Below are 17,151 nucleotides of genomic sequence, written 5' to 3' on the forward strand. Positions count from 1 at the left end.
TTCGTACATAAAATCATGAACTTTAAATCAGATGACCAGAAAAAAACATTTGATCGTACCTGAAAAAATCTTTTCTATCTCAATCATGAGTGACTCCCTGTACCTCCTCTAGGTTTATTCACATGGTAACATGCTGTCAAATTGAAGTACTCTATTCAGACCGAGGTCAATTGTCTTGTCTTGTCTTTAGGTCAGAGCTGAGGGGAGATGATAAAGAATGCACAATAGCCTCCTTCCCAGCTGTCTGTATTGTGCCCCAGTGTTGCTGTTCCATTGTAGCTTCAGCTGTCAATGCTACCCTGGGGTTCAGTCCAAACACAGACCTCAGTATAATTTATGTGCTGCAATTCTGTGGGATTTTATGAGGTGTCATGTATTTACTGAGTAATGAATATGATGGAGGGGGGCATGGTGGTGCAGCAGGTTTGGCAGGGTCCTGCTCTCTGGTGGGGGTCTGGGGTTTGAGTCCTGCTTGGGGTGCCTTGCGATGGACTGGCGTCCCGTCCTGGGTGTGTCCTCTCCCCCTCCAGCCAGTGTGTGCGAATATCATGGAAGGAAAGTAAAACCATATTTTCACTTTTAATTGACATACTTGAACTCTCCCTTAAAGCCTCTTTCCCAGATTTAAGCTTAAAAAGTGCAAATGTGAGCAAATTAAAACAGCAAAGCATTTCTTATGTGAACCCACACACAAACATGGGCTCGAGATGGAAGCACATAAGACACTGCCGTGGCTTTCCAAGGGCTTGAAAGGCCTAGTTTTCTGCGCACATACAGTATTAAGATACATAAGGAGCGTGTGTTGGCACTTATCCATAAACTTTATGAACGGTAAAAGAAAGAGCTGACCCTGGCGGACAGGTGCACGCCGATAAACGCTGTCGAACACGGTGCAGAATAAATTGAGACCGCGAGAAGGAAAGGCGGTAAATTATATCACACAGACAGTAAAAGGTCTGATAAATGTATGATTTCACAAATCAAACTGAAGGGGGGAGCAATTGTTGAGCAGGTTTATCTAACGTTTCTCCAGGAGTTGCTTGCAAAGTGTTTGTTTACAAACCTGTCACTTTGGGTTGTTTTTGACACACGCCACCGTCTCATTGCTTTTCTACACCTGCTGTAGGCAAAGCCATCGGGCTGGCAGACTTGGGTGCTGCTCTGCAGTCATCTGGGCCCATCGATCCCTTTGGGAACTGGTGATGTAAACACATCCTGAAAGCAACGTCTTAACTAAGCAGTTGCCGCAGGGAGGTTGGTTTATCCTTGTATACTGTGTGTCTAGACTGATGATAAAAAAATGTATGTGGCAGTGGGCTCACTGTAACAGCATTGTTTCACTGGCCTCAGCCGGCTCAACAGCTGCGTGGGTATTATTGGTGTTGACAGAACCTCGCATGCATTTCTGTTAATACTGTAACTGATAAGGAGAGGAGTCCAAATGGAAATGGGACCTGAAAGGAAGATCCTCTTTCTGCAAACAGCTGACTTCCCACCACTGGCAGCACAATTGTATGCTAGAATACAAACAAACGAAAAGGTGAATAAAGAATGAGGTGCAAAAGCAAAAAAAAAAAAAGAAAAAAAATCGAACGAACGCCAAAGTTCCCGCAGTCGCGTACGTCCCAAATGTGACAGCTGTGCCCTGCAATCCGTTTCCTCCCACCCTACCTTGCTCACCACCCCTAATTCTGCCCTAGATTTGTCCGCTTTAAATGCTGGATGACAACAGGGTTTCCGACAGGAATGCTAAGTAGCTGCTGATTATTTCAACGTGACAGACCTGACAAACAGCGAGGGGGTTTCCAAGGTGGAATTCAGATGGCCTTCTGTGGGTGAGGCATTGGCGGGGGAGGGGGGAAGGGGGGGGCTCAGCCCTCTGGGAGATATATGGAGACAAAGAGGGATTAAAATGGAAATGGGTGCTGGCATTCTTGGACCATGTCCCACTGGCTGGTAGACCTGTGTCACTGCCACTGTGTCATTTCCAGGAAGACATGTCGTACCATCTGTGAGGTTTTCCTCGGTAGGTGCCACCACGAGCATCGCGACTTGACAAACTGGAATTGCAGTGAGTCGCCCTTTGCTTCAGCACCTTGTTTGTTTTCTCTGTAGGTCTGTTACTGGTCACAATGCCATTATGACTTTGTGGGACCTGAACTTAAAACGTGGGACAGTGCAGGTCATCCCGACACCTCGTCATTGCTGTTCTTTGGGTTTGGATCTGGTTTCAAATGGGTTTCCTTCTGGATCCTCTGGCTTCTTCCCACAGTACAGAGAGATTTGTTTCAGGTGACCCAGTGGCGGGGGTGTGGTGGTGCAGTGGGTTGGACCAGGTCCTGCTCTCTGGTGGGCCTGAGGTTCGAATCCCACTTGGGGTGCCGTGCGACAGACTGGCGTCCTGTCCTTGGTGTGTCCCCTCCCCCTCCTGCCTTTCGCCCTGTGTTGCCGGGTTAGGCTCCGGCTCCCCGCGACCCGGTATGGAAAAGCGGTTTCAGATGGTGTGTGAATCAGTGGCTTTCAGCTGAGCTTTTGTTGTGTTTTTGAGTTAATGGCCTATGTGTGATTGCTCTGTGACAAGCTGGTGTCCCCACCCCTGGATGTACAGTATCCTACTTCTAACTGCATGCTTCCTGGAATAGGCTTTGTGGCCCTGAGCAGGATAAACGGGTATTGAAAACAGAGGGCTGGAAATGGGTGAAAACTATTCAAAGTCGTCGGCAAGTTACCAAAAACTACTTGCAAATGTGTCCTGCTTGCAGTGGATTTTTGTGCAAATTTTGCTCATGCGAAGCTCATCTAAAGACATATCTGTGCGAAGGTGCGTTTAATTATCCATGGCCATTGAATATTCTGGTCATTGGTAAATCTGTATACGTTTAGAGATAATAGATGGTGTCTTGGTCTCAGTTTATACAGCAATCATACGCTGAAATCGCTGTGTGTAATGTTTACCAAATTACTAAAACATCTTATATTCCCTCATCTCGTCAGATAACTTTAATGTGCACAGTGTGATATAACGATAGCTTTGAGGCAGAGCCTCTCTGTTGTATGTATTATATTCCAGTTATGCTGTTGTTAAATCTCTTCTCCCCTGCTGAGTTCAAACACTTTGCCCCCTTTCAAAGTTAATTTCTGTTTCTGTCGCTTGTGCCATCAATATATACGCATAATGACCACAAACACTTCAACACCTTCCAGAACAAACCACCCTGAATGATGATGACTTTGTCAGCACCTGCTGTTGGATTTTAAAACGCCTTCATGCTTTAGACTTCTGATTTCTGGATTAGAGCTCACACATTAGCAGCCTGTAGCAGACAGTTATGTGCAAGACATTTGAGGTATCTCGTGTAGGATATAAATATGTATGGACACCTTGTCACATCACTGTCCCCAAGTGCCCCTGAGTGCGTGAGTGAGTCGAGATGTCACCTACGGTGCATATACCATATATCTCTCTTTGCCACAACGACATGAGTATCTCTGTGTTTTATCGTCCAGCTCCTGTGTTAGAGATTGAGTGGAACTGCATAGAGGAGCAGCTAAGGTCACCGTGAAGGTTTTTAGTTCACGTCCCTGGAAGAGAACTGCTGTTGTGCCCTTCAGCAGTGCACTTACCTTGAATTGCTTCAGTATCACTATATTCAGTACATTGGTATAGTATTCACTATATATCAGTGTATTCAGTATAACATGCAGCTTTGAGAAGATTAAAGAGGCATTATTTAGTTATTTATTAATGAAATTCTAACAATTAAAATAAAGCACTCTTTCCTGTTGAAACAGAAATAGTGGTTTTGATTGCTTTGCCAGCCCTGAGCTTCATGGTTGATGACAGCGCACACCACGGCGCCACTCCAGCCGTTTCAGTGCAATCCAAATTCGGTCATGCCAGACAGATGACATCTTCTTTAATGCCAATGAGCAACCGCTTCCCTGTAAATGACAGTACAAAGCTTTTTGTCTTCCCCCCAATGAAAATCTGCCGTGTTCTCCATCTGTGGTTGTGAAGATCAAGTTTTGATTAATGTCACCGGAATGCTCTGTGCCGACGTCTTCAGTTCTCAACTCTGCGCTTTCGTAACTTCCCGGAGCTTGTCTTGTCTTGGATGAAGGTGTCAAGTAAGAAAGAAGGGTGCTATAGTAATAATAATAATAATAATAATAATAATAATAATAGTAGTAGTAATTCTTCTTCTTCTTCTTCTTCTTATTGAAATAATAGCAATAACAAAAGTTATTGTGTTTGACGTCTTTATTGCGTTAACCTTGAGCTGTCCTCCTCGCGCCTCTGTGTTAGGCAGATTCTAGTGCCGTCCCTTAAAAGACCAAATCAGACGGGGTTTTCAGAAGGGCAGAAGAAATACTGCGTAGTGCTCAGGACTGCAGGACAGGGCCAACATTCCGTTTGATTTGTCAGGGAGCTCTCGTCACAACCTACACACTCAGGTGTAATGTGTTTTACGGGATCACAGTGAAATCAGTGCATCTGTTTATTTTCCCTGGCTGGAGTGATAGCGTCTCATTCACTGTAAGCTGTGAACGAGCGGTGCACGAACGGTGCTGCAATGCATGGTTTCCGTTTTGTTCGCAGTGAGTAGATCTCATCATTCCTGGCACTATCTCAAATGTGAAACGCACCCATTGCGATTCTGGTTATTCTGATTTGCAAAAACGCCCTGCTGAACTGTAGCAGAAATAAAATGAGTGACAGATTCACACTTCCACTGATTCACGGTGCAAGTTTGCCCGCCAGTCACACGGTGCCAGAAGCTACTCTTCAAGGCTACATAAAGCAAGGCTGCATTAAAGTGATTTCATTCCGTAGTCTTAGCCTCGTAACACGTTGTCCTTGTCCATATGATTAGATGCGTTCCTGAATCTCAAATTACAGCTGCTTTTGGATCACCTTGGTATTAATTATTAACTGGTACCGTTTATATATATGTCATCCTGTACGTTTTATGTTATTCCGTTTCATCCCACTTTGCCTCTTCCTCCCTGCTTCCCGGTCCATCTTCCGGCCTCTCCTTCAGAACCGGTTCCACCTGCAGATGCTGACGCGGATCCCTCCATCGGGGCTGGCGGAGATGCTGCTGACGGTGCTGCGGCGGAGCGGCTGGCACGAGGGCATGGCTGTTCTGTGCCAGGGCTGGCAGGAGGCCGGGGTGTTGGAACTTCTGGAGCTGCAGAGCCGGTCGGGCTGGGGCGAGCCTCGCTGGCACCTCCATGCTGCCCTCAACCTGACAGAGGCTGAGGAAGAACAGATGGAGGTGCACGACTTCCTCTCCAAGCACTTCCGGCAGGCCCGCCCACCCCCGACCTCGGTGCTGCTTTTCGGGGCAGACCCGCAGTGTGCTTCCACAGTCCTGCGCAGTGCACACGAATTGGGCCTCTCCCTGCCCACCTTGCACTGGATCATGGGACATCCACTCAGCCCAGATTCCCTCCATTCCATCGGTCTTCCGCTGGGCCTGCTTGCCTACGGGGAAGTGGACCAAAAACCGCTGGACTTATATATCCGTGATGCCCTGCAGCTGGTCAGCCGGGCCGTCTCTGCTGCCACGGTGGTGCGACCCGACCTGGCTCTGATTCAAAATATGGTCAACTGCTACGACAAACCCAACAAGCACGAAGTTCCATCCTCTGGACAGTACCTTGCCAGGTAAACTTGCTGTAACCTCGATCTGTGGGGGAAAAGACATGATAGAAGAATGAAATAATTCAGTCTGCGGAATTTACTCTGCTAACGAAATAAAGTTCTCTGCAGTCTTTTTATTTATTTAAGAATAATAAGCTTATTTTTGACAACACATTCCCTTGGAGAGATCAAAGCACTTTTGCAGGTCTCTGAAGTTCTTTGTAATTTAGATTTTGCAGCAATTATTTGTTGTGATCATAAAAAACAATTACAGTGTTGACTGGTGCTCAGCTCTCTCTCTCTACACATAGATGAGTAAAGGGATGGATGCTCGGTTTTCCCTTAAGTGCGAGTAGCTCTTCTACCATGGGAACAGGGTCTGCACCGAGAGCTTTGAGACCGCGGCCCATAGCAGCGGACTGCACCCTGTTTCAGCTTTGAAAAATGCTCCGAGAGTTTACAAACACAGAAGTGGAATACAGACACGTTTTGGGGGCTTTAAGCTATTCATGAGTTTTACTCAGTTGCTTTTCCTGCCAGGGAGGAGAGCTCTTATCAAAGGAACCCGTAGCACAGCTCCGCTCGGTCTCCCAGCACAGAGCAAATCACCACAGAGCTTTATGTCCTCTATCTCTTCCAGAAGCACGAATGAAAGAGTGTGGCAACAGAGCCACATTCAAATGTGTTGGAGGAGAGGGACAATAGGGTGAGCCACTATTCTGCCAAGTGCACTTTGTCTGAGCTGTACATTCAACAGCAGCAGAAATCAAAAGATGCGGCATTAGGCGGTTCGCCATTGTTGTGGAACACGGTCCAATTGTTTAGTTATTATGGCGATTGTCCTTCAGCAAATTGCTCTGCGACAAATAGGAATTGGTTTTCCAACTTGTAACTGCGAAGAATAGTTATGTTTGATATGATTGGTTTGACTTCCACCGGCGCTGTCCGAGACGGGCAGATTAATTCAAATGGGCTGTACTAGGTGTCGTCTGGTTGCTCTGTCTGCATCAATTTGTCTTGTGCTGGGAGCAGATTTGTGAATATAATGTATTTTGTGTTGAGACATGTTGATTCCAAACTGTCTGCACATGTTCTGATTATAGGAAAGGCGGGCAATCCTTGTGCAGATGCCAGTGCTGGCCTGAGAACACTCGGTGGCTGCAGTCGAGAACTGCTAAAGCATTTTCTGTTCTGTCTTTTAACGTGAGGCAAAAGCTCAAAGACAGCTGAGTACTGCTCAATATCCTTAGACAACTTGATGCAAAGCTTCTGCAAAAAAGGCCTCAGCTGAAAAACATTGCGTTGACCTGCAGATCTTTTGAAATATTGCTCTTTTAAAATATGTTATTATCTGCAACCCTCTTTACAAAACGCAGTGTTTTCCCTACATCTTATAAATGGTATTTTTCCTATTTTTTGCCATATCTGAAAATGGGTCTAAAATTATGTGTGTATAAATATATATATATTTAGGGGCACAGTGGTGCAGCGGGCTTGGCCAGGTCCTGCTCTCTGGTAAGTCTGGGGTTTGAGTCCCGCTTGGGGTGCCTTGCGATGGACTGGCGTCCCATCCTAGGTGTAGCCACTTTACTCCCTGTGTTGCCAGGTTAGGGTCCGGCTCACCGTAACCCCGCTTGGGACAAGTGGCTTCAGCTTATGTGTGTGTGTGGGTGTGTGTGTGTATATTTATTTATATCCCTTTGGATACAGCTTTTAAATGTTTTTAATTCTCATATTCTCCACTACTGAAATATCAAAGCATGTAACATTGAATTTACAAATATGATTTTTCTTAGTTATACACACCGTGGAGAGCATGACACAAAACAAAGAGCTTGCTTTTAAGTAATTAAAACTTGTCTTTTTGAGAAGCAGCCCACCCTGTTCAGTATAATAGCTTTCTTTGCAAGGGGAGCAGTTTACAGACAGAGACAGGTGAAATGAATGATCCAAAGGTTTGGGCCAAATTACATCCTGTATTTTCCTCCCCTTTTATGTCTTACGAAAGAGTTCAGCAGTGGCTACACATCACCTGCTTTATTTATAGCCTCCGGCATTTGTCATTAATTCAAGTCAAGACATCGCCCAAGCAGTGAGAGATCTGTATTACGCTTAGTGACCCTGTCTGCACCCAGGCACAACAACAACTAAATGTCCAGTCCTAACTCATGGATGCAGACAGGTTCCAGATCTGAACGTACCTGTAGCAAGAGGGCTAACGGATAAATAGTCTGCAAGGAGTCAAAACATATCGTTCACAAACATGAGCAATTCTTTCCACGCTACCGTGCCCGCCGATTACTCACACTGACAATGACATTTAGAATCTGCCATGCTGAGGTAGGGATTATGTTGGCTTACACAGAAGCCAATCTTTTGCTGATTATCCCTTGTTTACCTTCACTGAACTGCAGCATAAGGGTGTCGCGGGCACAGTGAATACAAACCTAAATAGAACTTGAAAGGGTCACCACGGTTCTCGTGTTATGTCTCTGGCCTGCAGGTTTCTCTCCAACACAACCTTCATTGGGGACACAGGTCCTGTCAAGGTTCAGCGGAACATCTCCCGTGTCCTCACCTCCCAGCGTGCCCATATTTGGAGCCTGCGGCGCGATGCTGTGGGACAGCCCACCTGGGTAACGGTGGGTAGCTGGGAAGCCGGGAAACTGGAGGTGGAGGAGCAGGGGCTATGGCAAGGGCCATCCCAAAGACCGCGGGCTGAGGGACAAGATGGAAGAAAGAATGGACGGTGGGACACCTCACTGCCAGTGGCAGGGAGCCGCCTGAGGGTGGTGACGCTGGTTGAGCACCCCTTTGTGTTCACACGTGAGGTGGACGAAGATGGGAACTGCCCTGCAGGACAGTTATGCCTAGATCCACGCACCAACAACTCCGACATACTGGACCGCCTCTTCCGGGAGCTCTCGCAGGGCAACAACAGTTTTCTTCCTGACGAATATCGCAAGTGCTGCTATGGCTACTGCATCGACCTGCTGGAGAAACTGGCCGAAGACATGCGCTTTGAGTTTGACCTCTACATTGTGGGAGATGGCAAGTATGGGGCGTGGAAGGGCGGGCGTTGGACGGGGCTAGTTGGCGACCTGCTCAACGGCATGGCTGACATGGCGGTCACTAGCTTTAGCATCAACTCTGCCCGCAGCAAAGTCATGGATTTCACTAGCCCCTTCTTCTCCACCAGCCTGGGGATCCTGGTACGTAGCAAGGACACAGCTGCGCCCATCGGTGCCTTCATGTGGCCACTGCACTGGTCCATGTGGATGGGCATCTTCCTTGCACTGCACATCACTGCACTCTTCCTCACCCTGTACGAGTGGAAGAGCCCCTTTGGCATGACACCCCACGGGCGCAATCGAGTGAAGGTCTTCTCCTACTCCTCTGCGCTTAACCTCTGCTATGCCATCCTCTTTGGCCGTACAGTCTCTAGCAAGACACCAAAGTGCTGTACTGGACGCTTCCTCATGAACCTGTGGGCCATCTTCTGTCTGCTGGTGCTGTCCAGCTACACTGCCAATTTGGCTGCTGTCATGGTGGGCGAGAAGACCTTTGAAGAACTCTCTGGGATTCATGATGCCAAGGTGCTTCCCTCAGTAATAAAACAACCAATTAAATAGTTTATATTTTCGCTTCCTATATTTAATGTAAACTTCTCTTAGAGCAGAAGTGGATATGGAGTTTCTCACTCTCTGCTTTGGCTTTAGCTCCACCACCCTTCACATGGCTTCCGGTTCGGCACAGTCCGGGAAAGCAGTGCAGAGGACTACATGAAGAAAAGCTTTCCAGAGATGCATGAATACATGAGACGCTTCAATGAACCAACTACGCCTGATGGAGTTGAGACGCTCAAGTAAGAGGGCATTCGTCACGCCTGCTTCCGGCTGTAATAAATAGCTGTGTCCTGACTGCGATGGACAGGGCCACCTTTTAGTGACCACATGTCAATAATGTCCCCATTGGTCTAACACATGTGAATACAAGTAACAACTGGTAGTAGGGACAGCTGTTTGAAAATGCATAGGGAGGGTAACCAATTTTGAACAGAAGGAGAATATCAAAGCTGCTACCCAGAGGAGAGAGTAACACATTCTGCTTCTGAGTGATCAGGAAAAGGGCTGAGATCCCTTTCAGCTCTCTCCCCCAGGAATGCTCAGTTTGTTCTGAGATGCAGCGCAAGACCTGTCATAGTATCGAAGACTAGCCAAAGGGCAGAGGTGAAGTGCTGAATCAGAGCCAGTGTTTTTGTTGTTAAAAGGAGGGGATAAAGGAAGAAAAAAACTACACGCTGTAGAAAAATAAAAACCAATATGTATAAATTCCAGAAAGTACTGGGAAGTTCTGGAGTTCTACTGACATGAGTATTTCATAGTCAGAGAGGTACCATATGGTGAAGGAATTACCAGAGGGGAGAAGGAAAATTGAGCTCTACACCCACTTTACACATTTTATGTATTTACTCCTGTGATATCGCTCACATAGGCCCTTTAAGGCTGTAGAATTTTCCAGTTCATTACACTGAAGTTCATTCCTTAGATAAACTTTAAAAGGGCTATAATTTCACAAGTCACTTAAAGGCAAAAGTGATGTTTTGTATACCCTTGAAATAATGCTTATAACAGGGGGCAAAGCTGGCAGACCCCAAACTTGCTGTGAAGCTTTTATTGGGAGTAAGAACAGCAAGCGATCTTTGCCCTCTATTCAAATCGGCACATTCCTATTAATCATTTAATAATTGAAATGATCTGTAGAGAGCAGAGGTCAATGAAGTAATGAAGTGAATTCAGTGTTGATAGTACTTGACTCCATCTGGCTTTTTCCTTAATGCAAACTGCATTTATTTTAGTGATATCTAATCTTTTTTTTCAGAGTGTTGATTAACTGTCCTATTTCCCCTGGCCAAATGTAGGTTTCCTTGAGCAGTGATACAAGAAGATATTGGCAATATAAAGAATGTCATTATGGTGATCATCTATCACGTGCTTTGAATGTGAAATAAAGATTAGAAAGTGTTTATTCACCGAGCATCTTTCACATTTATTCCCCCCACCCCGGTGTGCTGAAGGTCAGATCCCCCCAAGCTTGATGCCTTCATCATGGACAAAGCTCTGCTGGACTATGAGGTCTCGATTGATGCTGACTGCAAGTTGTTAACCGTAGGCAAACCCTTTGCCATCGAAGGTGAGGACCAACATGCTCTGTCCTTTTCACCATGTTCTTCCTTATCTTGTTATAGTCCTTTGGGAAACACAGATTGTAAGATTCTTGTCACATGGGTGAAGTACCAATATTCAAATATTGTATTTTTTTGGGAGAGGACACAGTGAAACACTGGATATTGTGCTTCAGTATTAGACTGTGTAGATGGTGGGAAGGAATGCGAGTTTGATCCCAGTCTGTGGAGTTTGGATGTTCTATTCCCTTGTATCCATTGTTTTCCTCCTACAGTAAATAAACAATCATTTGACATATTGAAAGTGTTCCTATGCACATGGAATTAGCTGAATTATGACAGCTGATTGGGGTTTAGACATTTTGGACAAGCGTTGCTATATATACCTGACCATTGGATTTATACAATGTAGATGACATTTGATATATTACGTAATTGAACATGGTTTGGTGAGCACATCAATACACTTATATTTCTAACTTTTAACTTCCTCGTGCTCTTGCTGGTAGTGACTGTCTAAAGGGAACAGAGTAAGTACAAAGAACACAAAGTTGTAGAGTACAGTCTCCCCCACCCGATGAAGGTAATGCGTTACTAAAAAATCCTTTGTAAACTCAATGATGTAATTATAATTTCTTTCAATTATCAAAATTACTTTATTTGTTAACATTAGTTATCACAACACAACATAACAAGGCAGCCTCCCTTCATTAATTACTAGTAATTACTAATTATAATTCTGTATGACTGTTTTTTGAAGCTAATACACAAACTTAACAGTCACAAACAGGATGGTTACGTGTTTATGTATTAACCTTTAATGCAAAGAGTGACAGCGGCGCAGCGGGTTTGGCTGGGTCCTGCTCTCTGGTGGGTCGGGGGTTCGAGTCCTGCTTGGGGTGCCTTGCGATGGACTGGTGTCCCGTCCTGAGTGTGTCCCCTCCCCCCCGAACCTTGCGCCCTGTGTTGCCGGGTTAGGCTCTGGTTCGCTGCAATCCTGCTTGGGTGAAATGTTTTCAGACAGTGTGTGTGCAAAGAACAGAGCTGTAAAAACAAAACAAATCAATGAAAACAATACAAATGAATTCAGATCCACCGAACAAACTGACATGGGGTCCCACAGTGCCTGGCCATTGTGCTTGTATATGGGCTCAGTCTCCGTGGTGTTTGCATGTTCATGGGGGGTTTGTTCCAGGTAAACTGGTGACTCTAAATGGCCTGTAATGTGTGTGTGTGTTGTGTTGTTCTGCTGTATAGATGGCTGAATGACTGAAGGGAGTTTAGTACAGTTTATTTAATACTGTAAGTCACCGTGGGTAAAGGTGTCACCTAAATACTACATAATAATCAGTGTACATCATTTTGGAGAAAAGTATCTCCTAAATTAATAAATGTAAATATCTTGCACTGCTCAGTTGCACGGAGGTGTGCAAAAACCAAATTTGATTCTCATAAACGCAAAGAAACACTTGGTAAGCCGAAGCAGGAGTGTTAAATGAAACTCGTAACTATGCGTAACTCGAATGAGTGTATCTCAGGGGATGAGTTTACAGTCCTGGTTTGATGAGTGCTTGCATGTGGAATCCCCTGTGGGATGTTTAGGGTTAGGGTTAGGGTTACCTTCAAGAGATTCCATGTGTGATGTCTGCTCCACCCAGCAGCTGGTCTCATTTCGACAGAAACTTTGTTCAAAGGTCTTTCTCTGTGTGCCCCTCTTTCTCCCATGTTCATGTCTGAGTGAGAACCATGATGCTGCTTGGCCCCAGTGTAACATAATCTCCTGGCCCATTAGCACATTGCTCTTTTTCATTCTTCAGAAGTCTCAGAAACAGCAATTTTTCCTTTGTGGCCGAGATTGTTGCATTTACTCCGAGACCCGAGGAAAGAGCTGTTCCTCCGTATAAGGCAATTTCTCATGGAAAAATGTAAAAAACGGGAGGGGAAAAAAATCTTCCTGCTGTAATTTGCTGGTTGGGCATTTCTCAGTTTCCTTTCCTGACCTCCAGACAGGCTTCCATATTAAAGAATTAATTGAGGTTTACTGTAATTAGACCTCTCATAACTCATCTCCCCCCAATGCCAATTGCATCACTTGTTGCCCGCTTCTCATAGGGTTGTACTGAGTGCTCAGCGTTCAGAGTTTAACCCTGTGTCCCACCACAGACACTTTACTGTAGCGCTGCCAGTCTTCCACCGCATGAGCTGTTAAGGGGACATATATCACATGGACATGCAAGTATGCCTACATTTACTTTTATTTAGCAGATGCGTTTATCCAAAGTGACTTCCAATGAACTAGTGTTACCAGCCCACACACCTTATTCACCGCGATGACTTACACTGCTAGATACCCTACTTACAATGGGTCACTCATCCATACATCAGTGGTGCACACTCTCTCTGTCACTCACACTATGGGGGAACCTGAACAGAATGTCTTTGGACTGTGGGAGGAAACCAGAGCACCAGAGGAAACCCACACAAACATGGGGAGAACATGCAAGCTCCACATAGACTGAGCAGGGACCGAACCCATGTCCTCTCGCACCACTCAGGTGCTGTGAGACAGCAGCACTACTCCCTGTGTCGCCGTGCCACCATGCCACCCCGAAGTTTATTGACTTTGCTTTCTTGACGACAGCACACCGATATCAGTGGAGCACCATGAGATGGAGCAATTGGCTTGGGCAGCTCAAAGTTTATCTTTAAAGAAACTGCAGATTTTGTAACTAAACACTGGAGAATTTAATAGCTATAGATAAAAGAACTGTTTTATTAAGTACTACATCCTCATCAGTGCTGAACCACCAGGAGCTCTTTCTGGTGGAAAAGCTTCAAGTTGTGATTTTATGAGACACGACTTGAGTTTATGAGCACTGACTGGGTTTTGCTCCATTAAGAATATTGCACTGAGGCAGAAAGTTTCTCCTCTCCTAAAGGCTTCCAAATCACAGATTAGCTTGTCCCAACAGGTTCGAGAGAAATGGGCTTTAATCAGGAGGATGTGGACACCGTATTGCGGATAATTCCCCTCCGGCCCAACCCAACAGGAATGTGTCAGGGCCGCTGTGCGCAGATGCTCTCTGTCACCTACTCAGAGGATGCGAGTTGGTGTCAGGGCACCCCTCACACCTGAGAGGTGCGGATGTTTGACATATGTTAATAGTGGAGGGCTCACCAACTGATGACTCAGATTTGCGCTTGACCTCCTGAGGAGCGGAGACATTTCCGTTATATCAGCTCTGATTCCGTTAATTCAGCTCAAGGCGCCTGATTAGTTATTCAGTCCAAAGCTCCGCGCGCTGGTGGAGTCAAGTAGAATAGCCCTCGTCATTACTTTGTCAAAGTACCCCTGCCATTGCCTCTTTGTTCTTTTTTCTTCAGGTGTTCCACTTCTCCCCCCTCTTACTACCTTACTTTTGTATGTCTTAGTCAAAAAACATACCACAGTAATCTCCGTTGACTTAAGGTGTGGCTTACATGGAGCTCACTGAAGCATGGGACCTATGCATATTTACAAATTGACTTTGCTAAGATCTGAACACTGCTAGGTGTAGATTTGTTCTCAGCTGCAATGACCATTCTCATATCCTCACGCTGCCCTAGGATACTAGGTTGCATCTAAAAGTCATCTTACTCCAGTGTTGGCTTAGCTGTTTTATGGTAATAATCCTGTTTTATTTCATAGATCCATATTATTCTGACAATATTCACATCTAGTGTATACCACACCTTGTATGAGTCACATTTACACACTTTCAGATCTCGCACTCCTCATTTGGATACGCTCATATAAATCTATGAAATAGTATTTGAAACAAAATTCCTACCTCAAGTGTGTTTGCACAGAATTAACAAGGTAAAACATTTTCCCGACGTAGCTCTAAACAATTTTCGAAGTAAATCTCAAGTGCGGCATTATTTGACCTTGGGTGCTCTTGTCTGTAAAGCTTCTGTTTCTTTGAATTTCCTAGTACTGTGTGAACTTCAACAGCTCCCGCGCTTGTCCGTTTTCAGGCTACGGGATCGGACTGCCCCAGAACTCCCTCCTTACCTCCAACGTGTCTGAGTTCATCAGCCGCTACAAGTCAGATGGCTACATGGACATGCTGCATGACAAGTGGTACAAGGTGGTGCCTTGTGGGAAAAGGGTTTTCGCTGTGACAGAGGTGAGGCATTGCATGAGAGCGGTCTCCTCATGTGGGTGGAAACCAGTTGGGCATTGTGCAGACGGATTAGCCGTTACAATATCCACGCTTTTAAAATCAAAATTGGAATATTTTAATGGAAGAAAGGAAATATCGTCCACCTGGGCTTGTCGTCTGCGGAAGCCTGTGCCTTTCGCTTGTAGGATATGCAGTTGCATCAGCTTGCATCACAATTAGCCCTTTACATCCTTAAACTCAGTACGTCAGCTCACATGTCTAATCGCTGCGATGAAAGGCTCTCTCTGTGCATTTCAGCTACATATTCAAAGGACAGACACGGTATCGCAGGATCACATCCTGATTCCTTTTTCCCCACTGCCAGAACTCCTGGTGCCACTCTTCCCTGGCCAATGGCTTGTGTTCTCCTGTAGATAACCGGTGGCCTAATCTAATCAAACAATGTTATTTTTTGCACTGCCGCTCTGACGGTCCAGCCTCTTGGGATGCTCCTGCCAAGATGACGGTCGTGTTTTTACCTCGGCTCAGGTTCCCAGAGAGACTGTGGAGATCGTGTCACAGGAATTGGGATCATATCATAAGGGAGGAACTAGGCAGGTCTGGACTTCAAATGCTCTACCTGTAGCACAGATAAGAAAACATCTGAGGCCACAGAACAGCTTCTCCGCCTGTGCAGAACCATTCCCAGCAGTCTCGTTATGAAATCATCACCAGGGTTTTTTTTTTTAATGGAAAAATTGAGTATGATAGTGTTAAATACACATGAAAGTTGCTCTTCAGTTCAGCTTTGCTGCACGGCAAAGAAAGGCAGTGACAGCTTCTCTCTCGACAGCTATATAGGGAGAAGTTCACCACGTCGCCCTCTTACTTATTGATCAGTGTCTGCCCACAGACTGCACAGAAACATATAATAATTTAAAAGGCTTTTATCGGCTTTGGAAAGCTCCCCTCAGATTTTCGGTGGAACAATGTACATTTCGAAATGAAAGCTTTGATTTCTTGGCAGGATGGCGTGGAAAAGAGGTGCACGTTAAAAACCCTTAATCATCAATGACAGAGACTTTACGGGAGCATATCCACGGCTTTAATAGCCTTCTTCTGCCCTCTCAAAGACACAGTTTACAGAATGAAGAAAGGCCATCACTTCTGGCACTTCCTTTTTGTAACTGTTTAGCAAAAAGTGTCTGCACTCAAAAGATTATTCCTAATTTCCATTTTAAATCCTTTTACCCGTACAACATCGCGGGCAGGAAGAGGGACTCGAGTACAACGGGGCGAAGCGTTGTGAGCCTAAAAACAATACAGGGTGGGAAGTATGCGTTATTAAGCGGAGGCGACGGGCCGGGGCAGCGCACACACTCCGAGTGCTGATGGGATGGCTGCTTTCCAGCGAACAGCGCCCTATATCACAGATAGACCGCGCCTTGTCGTGCTCTTGGCAGCGTCTCATGGAGTCTGTCCAGGATTAAATGGCGGGGATGGTTTGGACCGGGCTTTGGATGCTCTGCGTCTCGGCTCTGAGTGTAATTTCCTGGGGTGTGGAGCAGGGGTGCTCCGGAACCCCTCCTAAGTGCTACCCCCACTCACTCACATGTCACCCGCGCCTTCCTCGTCTATTTGTGAGCGCCCGAGGCCTCGTCCGCTCCTTGTCATCCATCTCCTTCTTGTTCTTCCACCTACTGGGGACCAGGCGACCTGCCTCGGGTGCATGTGGATACGCTCCTATAGCTCTGCTCTCTCAAAATACGTCAAGACATCAAGAGTAGATTTTCTGGAAATGTGTTCAAGCCCCAATAAGCATGCTAAACTCGCTGACTAAGATTATAAATGAGCACAGCAGGTGTTTTCTAAAACCCTTTCGCTGCGAAGAGCGCCGCTTATCCATTTTTCAAGTAAATTGTTGAACAAGCGCGAGTCGAGAAAACCATTACCGTTATCGTTATTTAACAAGTCATTATGGAAAATTGTATGTGGCAGGGAAAGCTGCTCGTCTTTACACAAAGTCGGCACTTGGGCCTATTCATTACTCTAAAGAGATGCTGGTGTCTCACCTTTTCGGCTGTGCTCCATACGCATAAAGGCCCCAAACAGCTCGGGATTTTCATTTTGCACCGTGACTCTGGTTTCGGTTAATGAAGAGGCTCCTTTGAATC

General features: G+C 45.7%; 1 protein-coding gene across 1 annotated transcript in view; it reads left to right on the forward strand.

Annotated features, from left to right (window-relative positions):
• The window catches only part of grin3bb (glutamate receptor, ionotropic, N-methyl-D-aspartate 3Bb), a 78,652-nt gene that overhangs the window by 55,200 nt on the left and 6,301 nt on the right, over positions 1 to 17,151 (forward strand). The window contains exons 2-6 of the mRNA XM_018745794.2: positions 5,043 to 5,671; positions 8,151 to 9,243; positions 9,367 to 9,512; positions 10,725 to 10,840; positions 14,850 to 15,001. Coding sequence (XP_018601310.2) covers positions 5,043 to 5,671; positions 8,151 to 9,243; positions 9,367 to 9,512; positions 10,725 to 10,840; positions 14,850 to 15,001 — 2,136 coding nt within the window. The remainder of the gene's footprint in view (positions 1 to 5,042; positions 5,672 to 8,150; positions 9,244 to 9,366; positions 9,513 to 10,724; positions 10,841 to 14,849; positions 15,002 to 17,151) is intronic.

This window comes from Scleropages formosus, chromosome 9 (genome assembly GCF_900964775.1).
Source record: "Scleropages formosus chromosome 9, fSclFor1.1, whole genome shotgun sequence".
Lineage (NCBI taxonomy): Eukaryota > Metazoa > Chordata > Actinopteri > Osteoglossiformes > Osteoglossidae > Scleropages > Scleropages formosus.